General features: G+C 36.9%; 1 protein-coding gene across 1 annotated transcript in view; it reads right to left on the bottom strand.

Annotated features, from left to right (window-relative positions):
• Nucleotides 1–770: 770 nt before the first annotated feature.
• PRKAR2B (protein kinase cAMP-dependent type II regulatory subunit beta) overlaps nucleotides 771–19453 on the bottom strand; it is a 119958-nt gene continuing 101275 nt past the window's right edge. The window contains exons 6-11 of the mRNA XM_003811199.5: nucleotides 17488–17641; nucleotides 12874–12975; nucleotides 10647–10721; nucleotides 6836–6901; nucleotides 6561–6699; nucleotides 771–2827 (exon numbers count right to left, since the gene is read on the bottom strand). Coding sequence (XP_003811247.1) covers nucleotides 2694–2827; nucleotides 6561–6699; nucleotides 6836–6901; nucleotides 10647–10721; nucleotides 12874–12975; nucleotides 17488–17641 — 670 coding nt within the window. The 3' untranslated portion in view covers nucleotides 771–2693. The remainder of the gene's footprint in view (nucleotides 2828–6560; nucleotides 6700–6835; nucleotides 6902–10646; nucleotides 10722–12873; nucleotides 12976–17487; nucleotides 17642–19453) is intronic.

Below are 19453 nucleotides of genomic sequence, written 5' to 3'. Positions count from 1 at the left end.
GGGTTTCACTATATTGGCCAGGATGGTCTCGATCTCTTGACCTCGTGATCCTCCTGCCTCAGCCTCCCAAAGTCCTGGGATTACAGGCATGAGCCATGGTGCCGGCCTTTTAAAGCATTTTAAATGGCATTTAGCCAGAGTTTATAATACTAATCCTAATGGTAACACATATACATTCACCTAAGTTGTGTCACAGGTAACGTGTATGTTAAAATATCTGCACTAAGCCCTAGTACATATGGATATGTAGAAAACAACACACACACACATACATACACACACACACACACACCCCTTTATTTAAAATAAGGGAAAGCACCGTCACTCTTGGGGAAAAAGTCCTCACCCCTTTCCTTAGCCACGCATGATACACGAGAGGCTCTGTCCTTGAATGAATGGTCAACAGAGAATTCTCACATAGTAAGGAGTGTTGATTAATAATTAAATAATGACATCCACAAGTCAAACTTGAGCTGTTTTAATCAGATAATTTTACACATAAATTCCTAGTTAGCCAGATTTATTTGGTTATTCTAAATGGCCAAATAAATCTGCAACACACCACAATTATTTCTCCCACACATGATGAATAGCTAATAATTTTAAAAACCTATTGCCATACAGAACCATACTTTCTTACTATGTTATACCCTGGGGGTTAGCTTCCACATGCCACATTGCTATCATGCTTTTCAATGAATTATGCATTATGCACGTCAGAAAACCTTAAAGAAACAAGCAAAAGAGTATGAAAAACAATAATTCATGTATTTTATTATAAAAGTGTGCTTTATTGTAAGGAAAATTTAAATATAACCAACAATACTGAAAATAATGTACGTGGCATTTATAGCCTTGGTCAAAGTTCTTTATTAAACAGGCGTTTGCTGTTCCATGAATAGTTAACAATTAGTTTATGCAACAAAATAGATAACTTGAAAAAGTGAGTAAGAATACAGAATGATGAACCAGGAATCTGGAGTTCTTTTGTGTTTTTTCTTGTTTAACAGACATGGCTTTTAAAATAAAATCTGAAATATAAAACAAGTCATCTTCATGTAGAGAGCTCTCTTTTCCTACAAGAAGGTTTTGCAAAAATGTTAAACAGTGTTCTAAAAATGTGGCTGAAGTAATACTTTACATACTTTAACTTCTTATATATACATTATCCAATTAACATTCTAACCACATTTTCATATACAAGTGGGACCATAAACATTCTCTAGTAAGACTACACTAGCACAGAGTAATTTTACCCATGTATATATATATTCATTTGAAACCTGTTTCCCAAAATGAAATCACTCATTTAAAAGCAAACAACTGGTTAGAATTAATGTCTCTAGACACTGGGTCATGGGGCCTAGAAATCATGTAAGAGTATATTGCTTTGGTTGAATATAATTAAATTCATCTTATGTGGCAGCATACTGAGCATATCAATGAACAATGAAAATCTAGTACATCTGAGTTCTTTCTGCACTAATTTCAACTATGAGTCTACATTAAAGCAATGGCAAGGCCTAATGGTATATATGGTAAGGTCAGAAATTCATTTTGTCTTTATATAGGGTTATGCTCATAAAAATTTGTTTCTATTCCTCTAGAGGATGTTTTTAAGAATTAAAAAAACCAAACAAACCCATATTGGCTGCTGATCAATGAGATTGTGGGTTGGCAACCATCCTAAGGAAGAACGGAAACCCAAGGGAACAGATGTCTACATAGGACTGTATTATGCAGGCCTAGTGAAGAACAAAGAAATAAACTGTGGGCATGCTGATAAGGATCCCACATTATTTTTGGGATAGGAGAGATTTTTTAGGTGTAAAATCTTAAAGAATACAAAAAATGTCGGATCTTAAGTTTAAATCACTTTTTAAAAAAACAAAACTTTGTGACATTAAATGTCAAGATCAAATTTTTAAAGACATAGAATACAGAGAATTGCAAAATAAAAAAAAGCAGAGATATGCTTGATGAGGGAAAAATGCATTAATGATCTCTCATCTAAAACACTGTTTTCCTTATTATCGTAATGACTAAATTGCCTGTCCATAAAACCACTGGAATATGTATGTTACTGACATTATGCCAACAAAGTCAAAATGTACTTTATTGCAAAAATATAAAAAGTTTTAAAACTGCATATGATATTTTATACCATTTCACCAATAGGCCAAGGCCAGCACATAACTTATCAAGCTAGAAAACTTTAAAACAAAAATGATTAAAATTTTACTGTGTTTAATGAGTTATAAAAAAAAGTGATGCCATGCTGTGTAGCATGTTTAATTGCCAAGTGCCCTCTTACATGGGGATAGTCACTAATATGATTATCAGTCTGAATAAGTAAAACACATATAGCCTATGATAACATCCTTTAATTATCTTCTTAAACACAGATACTTTCTATATATTACAATCATTTTAATAAACCTTTCAGTCATAATTTTGTGGAGTACAAAGTCATTTTATCAGTATGTTGATTTTTTTATGAACTACTCTTTAGAAAGTGATGTTAAAGCCTATTGACTATTAAATCACTACTGTTTATTGATACGTTGTAAATGTAAAAAAAGGAAAAAACCTGAAATCACAGAAAATGCTTGGCATCTACACAAACACATTCTCAGTGGACTAACCACTACTGTGTAATTTTGTCACTACAGGTCTTGCTCCATACTTTTGCTTCATGCAGTGGGTTCAACAATATCCATGTTTGTTCCAAACAGGGCAACTAACTGTTCTTCATAGGTAGCGATGTTCCTTTTCATAATTTCCATGCAAGGTCCCAGAAGCCTTTCAAATGCTTGCACATCCATTGCTGAGAAAAGAGAAGATTTTTTTTAAATAACATTCTTTGCAAATCTGCAGAATTTCTAAGTCATTTACGATACCGACTCCATATATATCAATAATGCAATGATATTTTAGGTAAATACTATAAAATACAAGAAAAAGCATAATGATAAAAATGTTCCACTTGAAAAAGGAAGCAGCCAGGGCCACACTCTTGGACCACACTCTGCAGTCCCTCGGCAATATGATGAGCAATGCTAAGTTGGTGGGAGGTTCCTGGTCCAAGCTGAGAAAAGAATGAGGGACTATCATGGAAAGACCTTAGAATTTTAAAAAATAAATGTGCTGTCTCCACCTTAGCAATGTGAACTCCTCAAGGGTGGCACAAGAGTGTTTTCTATCCTGTGTTCCCTTCTCAGGGTTTAAAATGCCATGTTGTGAAGGCCAAGTGCTAACCTTTTGTAAGTTTTGCTGCCATACTATGTCTATGCAATCCAAAAATGGCAGCTGACATAATGCTTTTGTTTACTTCTATAAGTACATGCTAGAAATCACTTTGCTTGCCTGTCTCCTGGATTTTAAAACTGGATTTATAATATATAAATAGAAAATATGATCATACTCTATACATAAAAGTACAAATTAAAATAGATCTTCTTTGCCTTTTAAATTAAAGATAAAAAGATAAAAAAGGCAATGTTTACAAGAATAGGGTGAATGGGCATTATGGCACTGCTAGTAGCGTACAAATACAAGTAATCTGGCAATATGTGTCAAAAGTTAATTTTTTAAAAACCCACTCCTGAAAACCATTTCTAAGGAAAACTCCTATAATACAGAAAAGTCTTCTGTGCACAAAAAATTGCTCCCCACAAAAAAGTTGGAGCCAAAACCTTCAAAGTATTTACCACTAAGGAATGATTAATTTATCGTGTATATATTTACCTAAAAGAATTTTAAAATTTGGTGTAATAAAATAAGAACATTCCTAAGCTATAATGAACTTTAAAAGTTGTTTGGAAAACTGTTTAACAACTGGAAGCCCACACAAATAAAAAGGACAAGAAGGAATTATAATAGCAGAAATCACTGAGTGGCGGTGGTATGTTTTTTCTACATTTTCTGTATTTCTCAGGTTTTCTTTGATGTGAGTATAATAATCTATTATTGAAAAAAAATTAACAGACTTTCACTCACTCACCTTTACTCTTTCTAATAGACTTTCACTCACTCACCTTTACTCTAATAGACTTTCACTCACTCACCTTTAATAGACTTTCACTCACTCACCTTTACTCTAATAGACTTTCACTCACTCACCTTTACTCTAATAGACTTTCACTCACTCACCTTTACTCTAATAGACTTTCACTCACTCACCTTTACTCTAATAGACTTTCACTCACTCACCTTTACTCTAATAGACTTTCACTCACTCACCTTTACTCTAATAGACTTTCACTCACTCACCTTTACTCTTTCTAATAGACTTTCACTCACTCACCTTTACTCTTTCTAATAGACTTTCACTCACTCACCTTTACTCTTTCTAATAGACTTTCACTCACTCACCTTTACTCTTTCTAATAGACTTTCACTCACTCACCTTTACTCTTTCTAATAGACTTTCACTCACTCACCTTTACTCTTTCTAATAGACTTTCACTCACTCACCTTTACTCTTTCTAATAGACTTTCACTCACTCACCTTTACTCTTTCTAATAGACTTTCACTCACTCACCTTTACTCTTTCTAATAGACTTTCACTCACTCACCTTTACTCTTTCTAATAGACTTTCACTCACTCACCTTTACTCTTTCTAATAGACTTTCACTCACTCACCTTTACTCTTTCTAATAGACTTTCACTCACTCACCTTTACTCTTTCTAATAGACTTTCACTCACTCACCTTTACTCTAATAGACTTTCACTCACTCACCTTTACTCTAATAGACTTTCACTCACTCACCTTTACTCTAATAGACTTTCACTCACTCACCTTTACTCTAATAGACTTTCACTCACTCACCTTTACTCTTTCTAATAGACTTTCACTCACTCACCTTTACTCTTTCTAATAGACTTTCACTCACTCACCTTTACTCTAATAGACTTTCACTCACTCACCTTTACTCTAATAGACTTTCACTCACTCACCTTTACTCTAATAGACTTTCACTCACTCACCTTTACTCTTTCTAATAGACTTTCACTCACTCACCTTTACTCTTTCTAATAGACTTTCACTCACTCACCTTTACTCTTTCTAATAGACTTTCACTCACTCACCTTTACTCTTTCTAATAGACTTTCACTCACTCACCTTTACTCTTTCTAATAGACTTTCACTCACTCACCTTTACTCTTTCTAATAGACTTTCACTCACTCACCTTTACTCTTTCTAATAGACTTTCACTCACTCACCTTTACTCTTTCTAATAGACTTTCACTCACTCACCTTTACTCTTTCTAATAGACTTTCACTCACTCACCTTTACTCTTTCTAATAGACTTTCACTCACTCACCTTTACTCTTTCTAATAGACTTTCACTCACTCACCTTTACTCTTTCTAATAGACTTTCACTCACTCACCTTTACTCTTTCTAATAGACTTTCACTCACTCACCTTTACTCTAATAGACTTTCACTCACTCACCTTTACTCTAATAGACTTTCACTCACTCACCTTTACTCTAATAGACTTTCACTCACTCACCTTTACTCTAATAGACTTTCACTCACTCACCTTTACTCTTTCTAATAGACTTTCACTCACTCACCTTTACTCTTTCTAATAGACTTTCACTCACTCACCTTTACTCTAATAGACTTTCACTCACTCACCTTTACTCTAATAGACTTTCACTCACTCACCTTTACTCTAATAGACTTTCACTCACTCACCTTTACTCTTTCTAATAGCCCTACTTAGGGAAATTACCTGCCAGTTTCTAATCATCTTCTGTTCCATCCAAATTTAACACTTGATTAATATTATACTTATTTAAACCCTTTTAAAGAATGACTTCTCTAAGAAGTTAATTCTAAGGATCCTTGCAAATCTTAAAAACATTAAGTTTATGCTATTGAATTATGGATGAAAAGCACAGAGAGGGTAATAACTGTGAGATCAATTTTCTTAAAATACCCTCCATATTGCCACCTTCTAAACTGTATTTTCTTATCAAAGTAAGTGATTTCTCAGATATATAATCTCAGATATATACAGATGTCTGCACCTGAAGATGACATTTCTGCCAAGCTACTCTGGTAAAATAGTAATAACAACTGAACAGCAAAGAACATTTGACTGTGCTTTGACAAACCTGAACCTTTGTGTCCCAATACTGTAATGAGTAAGGATTCTCACAACATGTCAGCATTCCCCGCAGATCTTAATAACGGACTTTATAAAAATAGTACTTTAGCCTTCTCTTTTGAGGAACATAGCACATGTTGCTTATTTGAGAGATTCCATATAAAACATGGTACTTGGAACTCTTATTTTAATGACTAATATGGGATGTTATTTCATATATACACAAAAGAGCAAAATGTATCTGGATGTAAAAATTTCGAAGAAAAAATGGCTTCCACAAATTGATTTTATAAGGCAGTGAGTCCTAATCTTGTTACCTTTTGTGGGGACCACAAAACCTGTGAACCCAATAAAATGATTCACTCAACATGAATACATAAAATGCAAACATAAGTTCAACCAGCAGAAGCACGCCCACTGTTGCAATCCCTACCTAAACATTTGACAGTCCCAATGGCGTGGGCAGAAGCTGCTCGAGGTTTGTTAGTTACCAGGGCAAGCTCTCCAAAGTACTGTCCCCGCGAGCATCGAGCGATTTCTACTGCACCATTCTCTTCCACTTCTGATTTACCCTGACAAGGCAATTAAAAAGATGAGCTTTTCCTCAGCTTATGAAAAATAAAATTAACCTCAGTCTAAACATCAAAAAGTAGATCTGTTGTGTTCCTTGCTAACAGTATGTGGGTTCTGAGGACTTAGAATGCTTACCTTTCTTTTCATAGTAATTTTCACTTCTCCAGATTCTACAATGAAAAAAGAATCAGCCGAATCTCCCTATTGGAATCAATAACAAAAACAGACGGTGAAAATGCAAATTAATTGACAACAATCTTGTTACCTTTCATATCCCTAAAATTGATCCAACCCCAAAGTACACATATTCACCTGAAAAGTGAAATCCTAAGGGAACAAGCTGTCTCGGTTTCTAAATCAAGAGGTTTTTTTTTTTTTTGAGACGGAGTCTCACTCTGTTGCCCAGACTGGAATGCAGTGGCGCGATCTCGGCTCACTGCAAGCTCCACCTCCCGGGTTCACACCATTCTCCTGCCTCAGCCTCCTGGGTGGCTGGGACTACAGGCGTCTGCCACCACGCCCGGCTAATTTATTTGTATTTTTAGTAGAGACGGGGTTTCAACGTGTTAGCCAGGATGGTCTTGATCTCCTGACCTCCAGATCTGCCTGCTTCGGCCTCCCAAAGTGCTGGGATTACAGGCGTGAGCCACCACGCCCGGCCCTAAATCAAGAGGTTTTGATGGACAATTATGTAGTAATGATTTCATTTGTAAAATTATTTGAAATAATACTTTCTTTTTCCCCCCCAAGATGGAGTCTCGCTCTGTCACCCAGGCTGGAGTGCAGTGGTGCAATCTCAGCTCACTGCAGCCTCCACCTCCTGGATTCAGGCGACTCTCCCACCTCACCCTCCCAAGTAGCTGGGATTACAGGCATGTGCTACCACACCCAGCTAATTTTTTTTTCCTTTTTTTAAAATTTTACTTTAAATCAGGGATACATGTGGAGAACATGCAGGTTTGTTACACAGGTAGACATGTGCCATGGAGGTTTGCTATACCTATCAACCTGTCTGGTTTTAAGCCCCGCATGCATTAGGTATCTGTCCTAATACTCTCCCTACCTTCACTCCCCACCCCCTGACAGGCCCCGGTGTGTGATGTTCCCCTCCCTGTGTCCATGTGTTCTTACTGTTCAACTCCCACTTATGAGTGAGAACATTCGGTGTTTAGTTTTCTACTCCTGTGTTAGTCTGCTGAGAATGATGGCTTCCAGCTTCATCCATGTCCTGCAAAGGACATTATCTCATTCTTTTTTATGGCTGCATAGTACTCCATGGTATATATGTACCACGTTTTCTTTATCCAGTCTATCACTGATGGGCATTTGGGTTGGTTCCATGTCTTTGTTATTGTAAATAGTGCTGCAATAAACATATGTGTGCATGTGTCTTTATAGCAGAATGATTTATATTCCTTTGGGTATATACCCAGTAATGGGTTTTCTGGGTCAAATGGTATTTCTGCCATCAAAAAGTGGGCAAAGGATATGAACGGACACTTCTCAAAAGAAGATATTTATGCAGCCAAAAAAAAAAAATGAAAAAAAGATCATTACTGATCATTAGAGAAATGCAAATCAAAACCATAATGAGAAACCATCTCACGCCAGTCAGAATGGCAATTATTAAAAAGTCAAGCAACGATAGATGCTGGTGAGGCTGTGGAGAAATAGGAATGCTTTTGCACTGTTGGTGGGAATGTAGATTGGTTCAACCATTTTGGAGGACAGTGTAGCAATTCCTCAGGGATCTAGAACCCGTATTTATTTATTTTTTTGTATTTTTATTAGAGATGGGGTTTCACCATGTTGGCCAGGCTGGTCTCGAACTCCTGACCTTGAAGTGATCTACCTGCCTCAGCCTCCCAAAGTGCTGGGATTACAGGCGTGAGCCACTGTGCCTGGCCTTGAAATAATATATTCTCTACCACTGTATTTCTGCTAAAAAACCAAGAAAATGTGGCAACACAGGGGTAAGAATTTCACCCAAATTTCAGCCTAGATAACAGCATACATAGTTGGAAATGGCAACACTGCTGTGTATGCCAGCAGCGTCCCCTTAGTTGGCAGAAACATGTCTGCGGATCCTGTGCTCCTGAGGAAGTGCCGAGACGTGCACCCTGCGTCATCCTAACATTGCAAGCATTGGTGTGGTGACCCAAGATAAGCCATCAACTTGCAAAGAGCAGAAAGCATCCAGATGGAGCCGGAAGCAGCAGATGTGGGCCTTGACATTTTCACTACAGTCAACTGAGGACCAAACTCTGACATGCTAGCCTACTGACATTCCATTTCAAGGCTTTGGAAGGACTTCTAAAAGAAAAGTGTTGCTCTACCCATATACCTGTTCTTTCTTGCTTTTGTTTCTTAATGAACTCTGCCTTGATCTCCAATGATGCAGTCTGAATTAAACAATACAATATGGAAGATAATAATACAGACACTGACTTCTCTAAGCCTCTCAAAGTGATTCTGGAGAAACAAAATATTTCAAAACTCCTTAATACAAATTCAAGAAGTTTAGCATCTGATTCTATCACAAAAATAAATGTTGAATTTAGATTTTTAGAATATAGGGCGTATATGTATATTTATAAATGCTTAAAAGACAACAAATATGTAAGAATATCCTTAATAAACCCTAAGTATAGCATATCTCCTTTCCCTTATTCTTGTATCAGGTTTTCATAAAAGCTTCATATTAAGTTTTCGAGTGTTCTGAATCATAATAGGTCTATTAACTGCTGAGTAATTTTTAACTATTTTTAAAGCACTCTCTAAGTGTATGTAAAACTGGTGAAAACTGAATATGGTCTGTGAATTATGCCAATGTCATTTTCCTAGTTTTGATATTGTTATTAACAGTGATGCAAAACGCATTAGGAGAAACTGGGTGAAGAGTACACGGGACCTCTCAAAACTATTTTTGCAACTTCCTGTGAATCTATAATTATTTCAAAATAAAACCTTAAAAAATCATTTAAAACATGCTCTTTGCTTTGTTATTTACTAGTTTATATAGCAGAACTTTAATCTTGCTTGACTCCATTTCTTCCCAATCCCTGACTGCTCTAACACACACATACACACACACACACACACACACACACACACACACACTCAGCAATGGGAGAGGGGTGTTGATCGAAAGATTTACTTATGTATTTGTCTTCTAAAACAATTCTTTCTCTCAGTCTCAAAGACCTTGAATCTTGTTTCCCATATAAAGGAAAAGACTGCATTTCAGATAAAGAGCACAAAACAGTATAAGGCTGTGATACAAAAATTACAGAATCTATTAAAAATCCATTTTAATCATTTGCTTAGTGCTTCAAAAATATAACTAGGAAACAAGGTACTATCATCTGCATGCTTTACCTGTGAACTTCAACAGTCTTCACAAATTCTACTTTTGGTAGCCCTACTCCAACCCAGGTATCTAATATTATTGGTTCCAGTTGGGATCTTAGAAAAGTATTAGGGATTAAATAACATGTTGACCCACATGTAGTCTTGGAAGCCAAAACAGTATATGTTGCAGTGTGTTCCTTTCTTGGTGAATTTTATCAAGGAGCAGCCTCAGGAATTTTCATCATGAACTGATCATGCAAAACTCTATAGAATTTTCCAGTGTACTTTCTGGGTCCTCATTAATGCCATGGAACATTCACCTGTTTTTTCCTCTTATAAATGACTACAATGATGCAGAAAACCATTTGATGGTTTAATACACATTCATTAGGAGTTAATTACATAAACAAAAATATTCAATAGAGTAATGACTATAAATGAAACCATTTTTAACAGGTCATTTGGTAGAAGTAATATTTATTTAACCCATCACTGCATACTAATTTTAGAAACATGAAAAGTTTATCAAGATCTACCACTACATGAACCTTTTGGAATATAACCCTAAACTGAATTACATTTCAAAATATCATACCTGAGCAATGATTTGTTCTCCATCGTTGTATACTTTGGTGCCTATCACATCTACTACTTTCAGGCGTTCAGAAAACTACAAAGAAAGAAAAACAATATTAAATAGAAACAAATTAACTGGGTAAGCTTATCTAGTTCGGGAGTAAAAAACTGGTAGCCTATAGGCCAAATAAATCGAGCAGTGTGTAGGTTGTATATGTGTTTGTTGTATTAATTACCAGCCAGCATTTTAGAATAATTTTTCATAAAAATTGAATCTCCAGCTTCTCTTGAAAAATCAGCATCACATAGCCCATATTTCCACATGGCAACAATAAAACTATGGTGGGATAGCAGCTGTTTCTTTAATGAAATACATGTTCTCCAATCTGCCAAAGTCCCTTCCTGGCTTGGTTTTCTTCTCTGTGTTACCTGCCTAGCTCTGAAGGCACCAGATTTCCAATCCCTGACCTACTTTTATTTAAAGAAATATGCTGCTGGAAAAGATCAGCTGTCTACCACGCACTGTGTGATGTGGACAAAATTTTTACCAGGTGTAAGCTGATAATCCAACAGAGACATTCAAAAGGAGAAGCACTGCTGTTTTGACACTTGCCATTTTATAAGATGTTGTGGGTACATATATATGCCTGTCTTTAATTACTCTCAAAATACTTCAAATACGACAGTGAAATAGAAAAGCATTTAATTTAATGATGAAGTATGGAAAATGAAGCTGAATTTTTAGGGTAACAACAACCTACTCTCTCTCATAAGTCTCTACCTTCAAAGATAAAAACCTAAGAGCTGGTCTCATTGAGAAGACCTCTGGGCTGAGAAATGAAGGAGCCCTGCAGCTGTGTAGGAAGACATTCCAGACAGACGGCAAGTATGAAGACCCCGAAGTGGGTGTGGGACAGGTGTGTTTGAGGAGTGGCAAGAAGCTGATGTGTCAACAGAGAGATGATGAGTGTGGAGCAGTAGGAAATGAGGTTGGGGAAAATGGGTGGGGGAATGGGACAGACTGTGCAGAGCCTTAGAGGCCATGTGAGGAGGAGCTTAAATAGAGCAGTGCCACAACCAGGGATTTTAAAAGATTACTCTGCAATTAGCCAGGCAAGAGGTGATGGTGGTTCATATGAGTCAGTGCTAACTCGAAGGTTTCTGGCCTGAGACACTGGAAGGATATGTTGCCATCTGCGGGGAAAGAGAAAAGGAGTAGATTTGGGACATACTAGGTTTGAGATGTCTATTAGACATCTGAGAGGAAATCTTACATTTGCAGTTGGATAAGTAAGTCTGACCTTCAAGGGAGGGGCCTTGCCCAGTGATATCAATTTTAAGAAGCATCAATATATGGACAGTACAGGTGGTCCCTGACTTACAATGGCTTGATTAATGATTTTTCAACCTTACAGTTGTTTGAAAGCGATAGAAACTATACTTCTAATTTTGAGTTTCGATCTTCTCCCAGGCTAGCGATATGCAGTACAACGCCAGGCAGAGAGCCACAACGCCCAGCCAGCCTCACCACAATGAGGTGAACAACCCATGCTCTCCAGTGCACTGTGCTGCCAGGTGACTGTTCCCAGCTGTAGGCTGATGTGAGTGTCCTAAGCATGTTTCAGGTAGGCTAGGCTGAGCTCGAATGTTCCATAGTTTAGGTGTATTAAATACATTTTCTATTTATGATATTTTCAACTCACAATGGGTTTATTCGTAAGGTAACCCCATAGTAAGTCAAGGGACATCTGTATTTAAGGCCATGGGATTCGACATGTTCACCAAGTGAATAAGTGTATCCTGAAAAGAGAAGAGGCCAAGGACAGAGGCCTGGAATGCCAGTTTTAAGAGGAGAAGAAAAGAGGAATAAACAGCAAAGATGACTGAGAGGAAGAGGCCAGAGAGGACATTCTATATCTAGAGAACGCCTCACTGTAAAGTTACAACTAGTGGCTCTTGTCTACATCTATGTGATTATATTAAGTCTGCTATCAGATAAAGACCATATATAAATTTGCTATAGATGCTGGGTAGGAATGTATTACTTTCAAATAACAAAACAAATGAAATTATAGATAGCAGAAGAAACAGTGAGTTCTAAAAATTAGCACTACCATTTAATCTTTTCAAATAAAAACATGGATAGATTTTTTTTATTCAAAGAAATTTTTCTATAGAACTAAATATTCCTAGCAAAACAGAAACTTTTAAAGCAAAATAAAATAAAAGCATAAACATATACTTACCTCCAAAGATTTAAGGAATGGCAGTGACTCAATAAAGCTTTCATACATTTTTCTCTTTTTGGCATTGTTTTTCACAATTATTCTCCTGAAGGTTACCCTGTCCTACAGGCAGAACAGTTAAAGGGTAAATTTTATGGGGGTAAAGCTATACAAATAGTTTTATTTTATTCCCTACAAGAAACAATGATTGAAGATTCTGAAATAAAAGATTAACATCATTATACTTTTAATGCAACTCATTTCATATTTTTATTTCGTCAAGCACAAAATATAATACAGAACCACATAAAATACTGTTTTCATTTTTTTTTTTTTTTTAAAAGAAAGCATCTGTTGACTTTTTATACATAACAGAAATCTGACCAATATGTTGGGCTCTGCCCACAAGGAGGCGCTGTCACAGCATTTTAAAAAATGTATACTAGCACTCTGTTCTTTTACTCTGTTATGTACTCTACGTTCTTTTTCATATCCACATTATGTCAAAATTTTCTTGTCAAAAATGTGGAGGGATGCCCAAAGAAATTATAAATGCTTAAAGTGATGGCTACTCCATTTACCCTGATGTGATCATTATATATTGTATGCTGTTATCGAAATAGCTTATGTACCCTGTAAATATATACACATAATATGTACTCATAAAAAAATTTTTTATTTAATGTGAAGGCACAGAGAAACTACAACTATGTTTTTGAGTAAGATCTAATTCCAGTGTTTACCATGTTCACAGTCTAAAATGTTCCTGTTTATACTATCATGCCCTCAAAGATACAGAACTCGGTTGAAGAACTAGTAAAAATTTTAAGGATACAGCTCAAAACATAATTTTCCTAAAAATTTTATTTTAAATAATTTCTCATAAAATATTTTAATTCTTTAATAAAAGCCTCAATAATTATGTTAGCTTGGCATTCATTAATAAACAATTATACCATTTTAATAAAGTAAAAATTGGGATATATTATTTAATAAATTACTATGCCAATATTTTAATGTTTTTTACTTTTATTTTTAATTTTTGTGGGTACATAGTAGGTGTATATTTATGGGGTACATGAGATGTTCTGATACAGGCATGCAACATGAAATATGCACATCATAGAGAATGGGGTATCTGCCCCCTCAAGCATCTATCCCTTTGAGTTACAAAAAATCCAATTACATTTATTTTAAAATATACAATTTTATTATTGACTATGGTCACCCTATTGTGCTACCAAATACTAGGTCTTATTCATTCTTTCTTATGCCAACATAATAAGGCTGAATTTAAATGAACTAGTGCAATGGAGAAAAATGCCAGTATAGATGAAAGTCTCTAGGTGTGATGGACTGCAACTGAATGTTTCTATCACTCTAAAATCCCTCTGTTGAAATCCTAATCACCCAGGATAGTATTAGGTGGTGGAGCCTTTGGAAGATGGTTAGGTCATGAGGCTGGAGCCCTCATGAATGGGATTAATGTCCTTATAAAAGAGATCCCAATGAGCTCCCTTGCCCCTTCCACCATGTGAGAACACAAGTAGAAGACGCTGTCTGTTAAACAGGAAAACAAGCCCTCACCAGACACCGAATCTTCTGGTGCCTTGATCTTGGACTTCTCAGTGTCCAGACCATGAGAAATAAATGTATGTTGCTTAAGTCACCCATTCTATAACCGTCTGTCATAGCAGCCCAAAAGGACTAAGACACTAGGAAATTAAACATCTTGTTTCCCAATTTGGTATTGGCTGTAATTTGGACTTGTTTTACTCCTAACACTTTTTTTAAAAGAAAATTTTACAAGATAATTAGCACAAATATTGAAATTATTTCCAAGCCTGGCTCTGCATCAGAATAAGCTATAGTATTAAAAAAGATTTCTGAGACACCAGACCTTAATGACTCAAGATCTCTGCATGTAGGGCTCAATAATTCATAAATGCTCCCAAAGTGATTCTGATATGTAATCAGGTTTGGAAATCAGGTATAACACCATTGTATGGACAGCGTTTATTGCAAAACAGAGAAGACTCAAAATAGCTTAATGATTTAGAAACTAATCATAATCAGTTATATCTCTCAGAAAGAATTTTCCATTAGTAACCTACCTCTTCACACCCACTGTGACATATAAAGTCCAGAATTTCAAATACTTTCATCCTGAAGCCATTTCAAAAATCACCTTTCCAAATCATCAGTATAGTCACGTAGATCATGTTAGCCCTAAGGCTAATAGTGACCAAATATTATTTACAGAGTGAGACTATTCTGCAATGGACTTTTCTCTTGGGCTTTTTTTGCTTATCTTTACACACCTGTATTTATAAGGCAGACCTCCAGTCTGTTGACCTTAAAAGAAAAATTTATTTTCTACTCGACTCTCCCTGAGAAGGAGTTATTATAATTAGTCAAGTCACCCTTAAAAAGTAGGCTTGAAATACTAAGTAATTATGTTAATTATTCTAACTTTTTTAGAAAGCTATTATATGTCAGGAGGATTATCACAAACTGCCCATTTTTATAAAATTTAATAACATGTATAGACTACTAAAAAGCTCTGAAAATGCTTAATCCTATCTTAGGAACTTAAGTAGTACGTGCACTAGGAAATTCTGGGTCTTTTATACCCCATTAAAGTTTCTACAAGAGCTAAAAACTATCAGTATTCAAAGAGGCCAACCTATAAAACAGTTGATCTTATTCTGAAGATGTGCAAGGAGGCAGTTTCCTCACTGTGTGACAATCTGACAATCTGAATCTGAATGGCAACCCCATTGGAATGACTACATTTGAAAAGTAAACCTTCCTGAATAAAACAGGTCATGGCAGATGCTAGATTTATCCCACCACTTTAATGACAGGCAGACAAAGACTTCTGTGGGTGAAGGACTGTCCTGGTTTGAAGTTTTTTCTTTGCTGGCTTTGGGTATTCAAATCACTGACAGTTCTTTCCTTTTCCCTGAGACAATTCAGCTTTTCCTCTAAACCTGAAAAAAGTGACTCATCACATTTTAAAATAAGTATATAATAACTGGTTCCAATTAAAAGAAATGTAAAATGTCTTGTCTCTTTGATCAAGAGATATTTTTTATCAGCTGAACTGACTTCAGAGTCAAATGCTGAACTGTGACTAAATAATGTGTGACTTCCATAATGCTATATACAGTAGTCCTTGGAAATGAGACTGTTAACAGACTTCATATTTACTTCAACCTCTTCTCTTTCCACAAAAGGATTTGAGAGAAATAACCCAATAAATGCATGTCAAAACTAGTGGGTGGGCTATTTTCAACAATTTTAAAAGAAAATACATATACTGTAAACATTTCCCTAAATCGATGCTGTTTAAAGTTTGGCCTGACATCAGGCAGTACTGCCATCTCCTGGGAGCTGATGAGAAATGCAAAAATCATGGGCCTCACCCAAGAACCACTGAATCAGAATCTGCATTTTAACTGGATTCCCAGGTGATTTGTAAGCATATTAAAGTTTGAGAATCACTACCTTAAATACAATCCTCCAGAAGGAGCTTTAGTAGTGCCTAATAATTTGCATCCCATCATATGTGAAAATATTGCCCGAATATATCTTTAAACCAGCTTTTAAGTCTTGCGGGAATACCACATTAAGAAATGTATTTAAAAGTACTAATGCTCAGGTCCCAGTGCTGAAGATTCTGATCAATTTGCCCGTGGTGAGGTCTAGGTAAGAGGATTTTTTTTGAGACAGAGTCTCGCTCTGTCGCCCAGGCTGGAGTGCAGTGGCGCAATCTCAGCTTCACTGCAAGCTCCGCCTCCCGGGTTCATGCCATTCTCCTGCCTCAGCCTCCTGAGTAGCTGGGACTACAGGCACCCACGACCGTGCCCAGCTAATTTTTTGTATTTTTAGTAGAGACGGGGTTTCACCGTGGTCTCGATCTCCTGACCTCGTGATCCGCCCGCCTCGCCCTCCCAAAGTGCTGGGATTACAGGCTTGAGCCACCGCGCCTGGCTAGGTAAGAGGATTTTAAAAAAATACTCCAGGTAATTCTGATGTGGGGCACATGAGCACAGCCACCAAGCATTTTTTCCCTACACAACTGCTTTTAAATGCAGAGTAGTTACCAATCAATTTATAGCACCAAGAGCATCCCTTTATACTGGTTTCTCAAACTCCGAATTTCTGATGCAGTAGGTCAGAATCAGTGGGTGGGGCCCCAGAATGGGCATTTCTAAAAAGTTCCCAAGTGATACAGCTGCCAGTGTTCAGGGGACCACACTCTGGGAGCCACCACTTTATCAGATTATAATACTTACCTCAGAAAGCTATCTGAGAAAAAGTACTTAAGGCTGTGTTTGTATGGCTGGTTATTTTCTAAGAGTGGGTAAGACAGGAGCATTCTGAATCTGAGTGTCTTTCCTGGGCCACCAGGTCCCAAGCTCCTGACTGGACTGGAGGAGTGGGGGCAATGACATCAGGATCTGACTTAGTGCAGTCTTAGTGCCCTACAGTTCAGCATTCAGTGGCTGCTTAATAAATTACCTGATGACTGATGATCTTTAAATTAAAATACTACATGCGGCATTTGTAACACTGTCATAGCAATTGCTACAAATCATAACATTCAGGTCAAATAAGTATTTTACTCACCAAACCCCACAGAGCACCAGGAGAGGTAGCAGTGATTGTAGCTGCTCTGGGTGTATTGTACATTAAGGCCAGTTCGCCGAAACTCCCACGATTATCATAGTTACCAACACATCTTCCAACACCATCACATTTCACATAAATATCAAATGTGCCTCTGTTGGACATATGTAGATTGGAGGTTAATTCAAATAAAATCTCATTAAAATAAAACATTATTTCAGAAAAGAGCCCTGTGAAATAAAAATCTTATTTCCAGCCTGTTATCCCCTCCGATGACAATAAAGGGGAATCAATCTGTGCCATCTGTTCCAGACCATGTGCCTGCTGGGAAAAATGGGACTAAACAATAAAAATTTGGAATAAGGAATGATAAAACTATAACTAAAGACTACAACCAAATAGTATATGCATAAAAAACCATCTGGAGAGGCCGGGTCTCACACCTGTAATCACAGCACTTTGGGAGGCTGAGGCGGGTGGATCACCTGAGGTTAGGAGTTTGAGACCAGCCTGGCCAACATGGTGAAACCCTGTCTCTATTAAAAATACAAAATATTAGCCAGGTGTGATGGCAGGATCCCATAATCTCAGCTACTCGGGAGGCTGAGGCAGGAAATCACTTGAACCTGGGAGACGGAGGTTGCAGTGAGCCGAGATTGTGCCACTGCACTCCAGCCTGGGTGACAAGAGCAAAACTCCAACTCAAAAAAAAAAAAAAAAAAAATCATCTGAAGAGGCTGGGTGTGGTGGCTTACTTACACCTGTAATTCCAGCAATTTGGAAGTCCAAGGTAAGAGGATCACTTGAGCCTAGGAGTTCAAGACCAGCCTGGGCAACATAGCAAGATCCCATCTCTATAAAAAATTAACCTTAAAAAAAGAAAGAAAATCATCTGAAGAAACATTTATCAAATCACTGACTGTAGTTATCTAAGAGCATAAGAATAGTGAGGGATTCTAGGCATATTCGCTATCTAATTTAAGAGTTTCTGTTTGTAACATGAACATATTATTACTTTTGTGATCAGAAGAAAATAACTTTTTAAAAAGAATCTAGCTATAGCAATTTGGTTAGCCACTACTCTACAAAACTTACTAGGGTCCTTTATAATCTATAGCAGACATTGGCAAACTATAGCCCACAAACTGGCTATCTGCTTTTGTAAATAAAGTTTCACTGCAATATAAACACTCTTGTTTGTTTATGTGTTATCTATGGCTGGTTTTATGCTACAACTGCAGAGTTGAGTAGTTACAACAGAGAACATATTGGCCTGCAAAGCCAAAAATATTTACTCTCTGGCCCTTTACTTTAGATCAACCCCCATTCTAAAGTTAAAAAGTAGAAATTCAGACTAGATATCTAACTCTGGTCTTTTTATAGTTTTTTGGTGCTTATCTTTTAACTGGGGTTCTTTTTCTAGGCAAATAAGGTTCAGTTTGCATGTCACTGCACTTCGTATTACCCAGACCCTATATTCACGTAAACTGCATTCTTTGTGTGGATGACTGACTTTCCACATACTGTATTTTATCAGAGAACATGCTTTCAAGGCTTGCACCTGTGAGGGCAGATAGAAAAAATTCTTTGGCTTTATTCTGTTGACTAAACCCTAACACAGACAAGGAGTGGGGATGTGCTGCTAAAAAAAAAAAAAAAAAAAAAAGTGGCTTTTAACATTAGAAAATCATTATGGGCCAGGCCTGGTACCTCATGCCTGTAATTCCAATGCTTTGGGAGGCCAAGGTGGGAGGATTTGAATCCAGGAGTTCAAGACCAGCCTGGGCAACATAGCAAGACTCTGTCTCTACAAAAAACCAAAAAATTAGTCAAGTATGGTGGCACATGCCTGTACTCCTAGCTACTTGGAAGGCTGAGGCAAGAGGATCGCTTGGGCCCAGGAGGTCAAGGCTGCAGTGAGCTGTGACTGCACCACTGCACTCGAGCCTAGGCAAGAAAGTGAGAC

The sequence above is a fragment of the Pan paniscus genome, chromosome 6 (genome assembly GCF_029289425.2).
Source record: "Pan paniscus chromosome 6, NHGRI_mPanPan1-v2.0_pri, whole genome shotgun sequence".
Classification (NCBI taxonomy): domain Eukaryota; kingdom Metazoa; phylum Chordata; class Mammalia; order Primates; family Hominidae; genus Pan; species Pan paniscus.
This window is presented reverse-complemented; position numbering and strand designations above follow the sequence as displayed.